Source organism: Schistosoma mansoni, chromosome 2, assembly GCF_000237925.1.
Source record: "Schistosoma mansoni strain Puerto Rico chromosome 2, complete genome".
NCBI lineage: Eukaryota > Metazoa > Platyhelminthes > Trematoda > Strigeidida > Schistosomatidae > Schistosoma > Schistosoma mansoni.
The window spans coordinates 17,111,904-17,116,213 of NC_031496.1; the positions used below are offsets into that span (position 1 = coordinate 17,111,904).

Below are 4,310 nucleotides of genomic sequence, written 5' to 3' on the forward strand. Positions count from 1 at the left end.
AGACTGATCAATTGCAGTCCTAAATAACAATGGGAGGATACAAGTAAACAAAACCAAGTGAGTAGAATTCTTTTTTATATTATTTTTTTAAATATTTGACAATCTATACTTCATCGGATAAATGTTCAAACAAAATCATTCTAATCGATTTAAGGGAATTTCACTCAATGTATATTAGTGTTTGAACTTGATTACTAAATCCCTACAGTCTATAATGATATGCCTAATTGGTGTGCGTCTCTTTTCACGATATCTTTACGCATTAGTAAGAAATGCAAGCCACTGATTATAGGGTTGTGTGAAATGTATAAAATGATTTTCTTATCTGTTTTTTGTATCGTAGATTTTCTATAAATGAAGTGCATTTATAAGAAAACTATTTCCTTTATATTTTTTATAGGTCACGTCATCAGTTGATCGTGGAAAGTCAACCAATTTTTCATCCTGCAGGACGATTTCGAAGCAGGAAACCAAAAGATATCGTACTAGTAAAGAGTCTACTCTTTTACCCGTAAACTCTTTTCCACTACTTGATATATCAGTTACATTGGAACGTTTAAATGATATTCCAGAATGCAGTCATACTGATTCAGATTCATCTATTATAAATATAAGTTCCACCTCATCCGAATGTTCTTATCAAGATGCCCAACGTTGGACATCAGATAAACTTGAAAATCCTGAATCAAGAAAACAAGAAATGAAAGATGGGTTTTCTCTTTCTCATGATCATTTCAAACGCAGCGAAGGAGATACTCTGTCAGATAAACATAACAAACTACATGAAGACTCTGAGCTAATTAGGAAACACCCATACTTAAATGAGCTTTCGGTTGTAGTTTCATCTACAGTCGCCGTAGATTCTAACCAGATTGAAGTACCAAAAGTGTCAAATAATCGCCGCAAACCATCTGATGCGAAAAGATACTCTAAACAGCTTGAAATTCCTGACGACTTTTTGACTTTACAATCTCGAAGTGAAATGGAAGCTGATGAAATTCAAGTGGATGTTTTGACAGGAGAAATATTTGTTAAGAATATACCTTTGCGATCCCTAGTTACAGGTTTGAAACGTCCACGATTTTACCAGTTAGAACTGGATCATAAAGTAAGACTTTTTGTATCCAGAGTTCTTCATCGTTTTGTAGCTAATTAATCCCAAATAATTTATAGATTACGTTATTTTTATTCTTTTTCGATGTTTACTGTGGACATTTTTCGTACTATTCTGAGGCTCTTTAATACTCACCTTGACTGAAAACTGCTAGTATTTTTGAAGCGGGAAGACCAACTAACAGTTAAGAAGCAACACTTGGAGATATTTTTGAATACTTATTCAGAGTTTCACTTTCAAATAGCTTCACATTGAATATATCCCCAGTATCTACTATCCTGTTTTTATTCCTAAACGTTATTAATACTCTGCAGGTATTAATCATGGCATTAAGAAATCGGCAGTGGATCATACACTTGAGTTTTATTTCCTGAATTAGACATGTTATTCTTAACGTAGAGCAACCAGAGAAACACTCAGTTATCCGTAACCGTTATCCATAGTCGGAACATTTATGAAAACATTTTATGTGTTACTTAATCTAGTGAAATGATTATTATTTGTTCATTGTAAGCTTTCATATGACAGCAGATACTAAACCAAATCCACAACACATTTTACTAATTTACCCATAAATTTATTCTACTAACCGATTGTCGATTTTTCTCTAGCGCATGTATTTTTTAGTCATATAACTACTGTTGATGATACGAATATTCGTCAAGGTTAGAACGAATAGTTTGACAATTATTGGGTACCGAGTATAGAGAAGTCATTATATGTCAAAAAATTATATTTGAAATAGTCTCAGCGATTGAAATTGTAGTAACTCCAACGTTTCGTCCAGCTAACATGTCTGTTGATGATATTCTTTCACTTTTTAATAGAAATATTTTCCTCGAGGTGGTCGTAGTCAACCTTTTAGAAACTCCAAAAATCAGGATTCTTTTTCAAATAATTCAAAAAATGTACACAATATTGGGAAAGTGATTACAACAGCTAACAAACGATCAATCAAGGGGAAGAATAACCGTTAAAGCTAATCCAAATACATTTAATAATGCTCAAAATATATCCTAATGTCTTATCATAACATTATTTGTTTAGTTGTCATCATTTTTCTCTTTCCATCCTTCATTGATTGACAACTATCTTGTAAATAATAATAATAATGAGAACATTCTCACCCGACGAGAACATTTATTAATTATATAATATATTTCTACTATGTCTATAAGTTAAGATCAATGTTTATGTATGTACAAGTACTTGATTGTATTCTTGTTTTGTATTTTTGTATACTTTTTCGATTAATGATCCTTATTAAAATTTCCATCTATATGTACGTATTCTTAATTCTTCCTTCTTCTACTTTGTATATTCGTTGTATAATTTCGACTACAACAACAACAAATGTAATTGTCTATTCAAAGTTTTATTCAGTTCACAGTTAAAATATCTAATTATATAATAAAGTAACCAGAAACATACGTTAATTACACTGATTTTTATAAGTTTTCTTTTTACAAGTTTTTCTATTTATTTTTCAAATAATCAGAGTTAATCGGTAAATAAATTAACCTTTCACATTTCAGTTTTTTAAAGTTAACTGTTTCCCCACGACCGAAATAAAGTGATCAATAATTTTCAAGTTGACTTTTAAAAATTAATTGAATGTTAAAGAGTATTAGGTAGATATTTTATCTCTTTCTTAGATTCTTCAGGAAATACATGAAATTCAAGGTAATCAAGTTACCCTTAGTTTAGAAGGGATGAGAATAAACTTGGTAATTTAAACTTCAGTTATCAAGATTTTGCAAATCACACTTGATGTTAAAAATTACTTCTCATTGATTAATCAAATAGCTCACATCGTTTTTTTAGTTTTTCGTTATTTCTTGTGTTACATAGTGTAAATTAACAAAATAGAATTTGGCTATAAATTAACTGGAGACGAAGGCTCGTATCGTCCTCAATACAGGTAGGTTCTATAAACGGATTATGAGTGCTTCGGAAATTCCTAGATAAAATTTGTTAGCGTACCTAATTGCAGGTGTATGTCCTACGATATTTAACATAAGTCCTTCATCTTTATTGTACTCCGTACTCTAAAAAAATCCCTGATTTCCGAAACAATTAACAGTAGTCAAAGCAGGTGATCTTAAACACTTTCATTATTCTAATTCAGAACTCGTGATCATAGGGGTAGTACGTAAAACAACAGTGCGCAATAACTCATAGCCTTCGATCGCCTTCATAATTAATAGGTATTTTATATAAAACCTCATAAACTCTTTAGAATTAATTGTTTACTGTTTTAGAGCGATTTTCTGGTGGTGACCTTTAGGCTGCTTATTTTTGTGCTGCGCAAATACTGCAGCAAACCTTTCTGTTTTAAATTTGTTAATTAGAAAACCTGTAGGAAAACAGCACATTTATTGAGATATTTGCACCTTAGTTTATTCTTTGAAGAGACGAGATGGAACTACGTTGGAAAACATGTATTTAATGTGCGATGGGAGGGAAAATTAAAATGTACCAGCTAAACTACGTAGAGAACTTTTGTAATTAAAGATAGCTCAATGCGATTACTAAAATTATGAACACTTTTTCAATAATTAAAGTCTGGATATTTGTCAACGAGGAATTTATTACAATGTTAGGTAGTTGATAATTTCTTGCCTTGATAAAACTTATGTTACTGAGTAACGCAATTATTGTCATATAACACTGATGATATGAAATCTTAAGTTTTGAACTGTGTTACATAGTACAATTCAATGAGATCACTGATAGTTCTTTGAAAATACAAATAAACTATCAAGTAATAACTAGTGGGACTTTTGCGCTTTACTTTTATCATCTTTTACTAACATTATCGATTTATATAAGAACTCTCGCCTAAATTAGAGCGAATAGTTTCACAGTATTTGAGCGCCGAGTTGATGTAAGACATTATATAGGAATAATATATATTTGTAAAATCTCAGCGAATGAATTTGTAGTAAATCCAACGTTTCGCCTGGCAATCTGGTCCATGCTTTATCAATGGATTATGTTAGTAAAAGATGATAATAGTAAAGCGCAAAAGTCCCACTAGTTATTCCTTGGTAGTTTATTTGTATTTTCAAAGAACTTTCAGTGATCTCATTGAATTGTCTTTCCAGCACACTGGGGTCATAGCTGTTTCCTGATCCCGGCCACTATTTTTCGAAGCACGTCGCGGTCGCTCTTATTTATACCTCCGTGAAATTTG

At 31.4% G+C, this 4,310-nt stretch overlaps 1 protein-coding gene across 1 annotated transcript in view; it reads left to right on the plus strand.

The window, feature by feature from the left end:
• Smp_210350 (putative chromatin regulatory protein sir2) overlaps positions 1-2,091 on the plus strand; it is a gene marked incomplete at both ends in the record, with an annotated part of 32,069 nt that extends 29,978 nt beyond the window's left edge. The window contains 2 exons of the mRNA XM_018795906.1: positions 401-1,108; positions 1,942-2,091. Coding sequence (XP_018650172.1) covers positions 401-1,108; positions 1,942-2,091 — 858 coding nt within the window. The remainder of the gene's footprint in view (positions 1-400; positions 1,109-1,941) is intronic.
• Between the last annotated feature and the right edge of the window lie 2,219 nt (positions 2,092-4,310).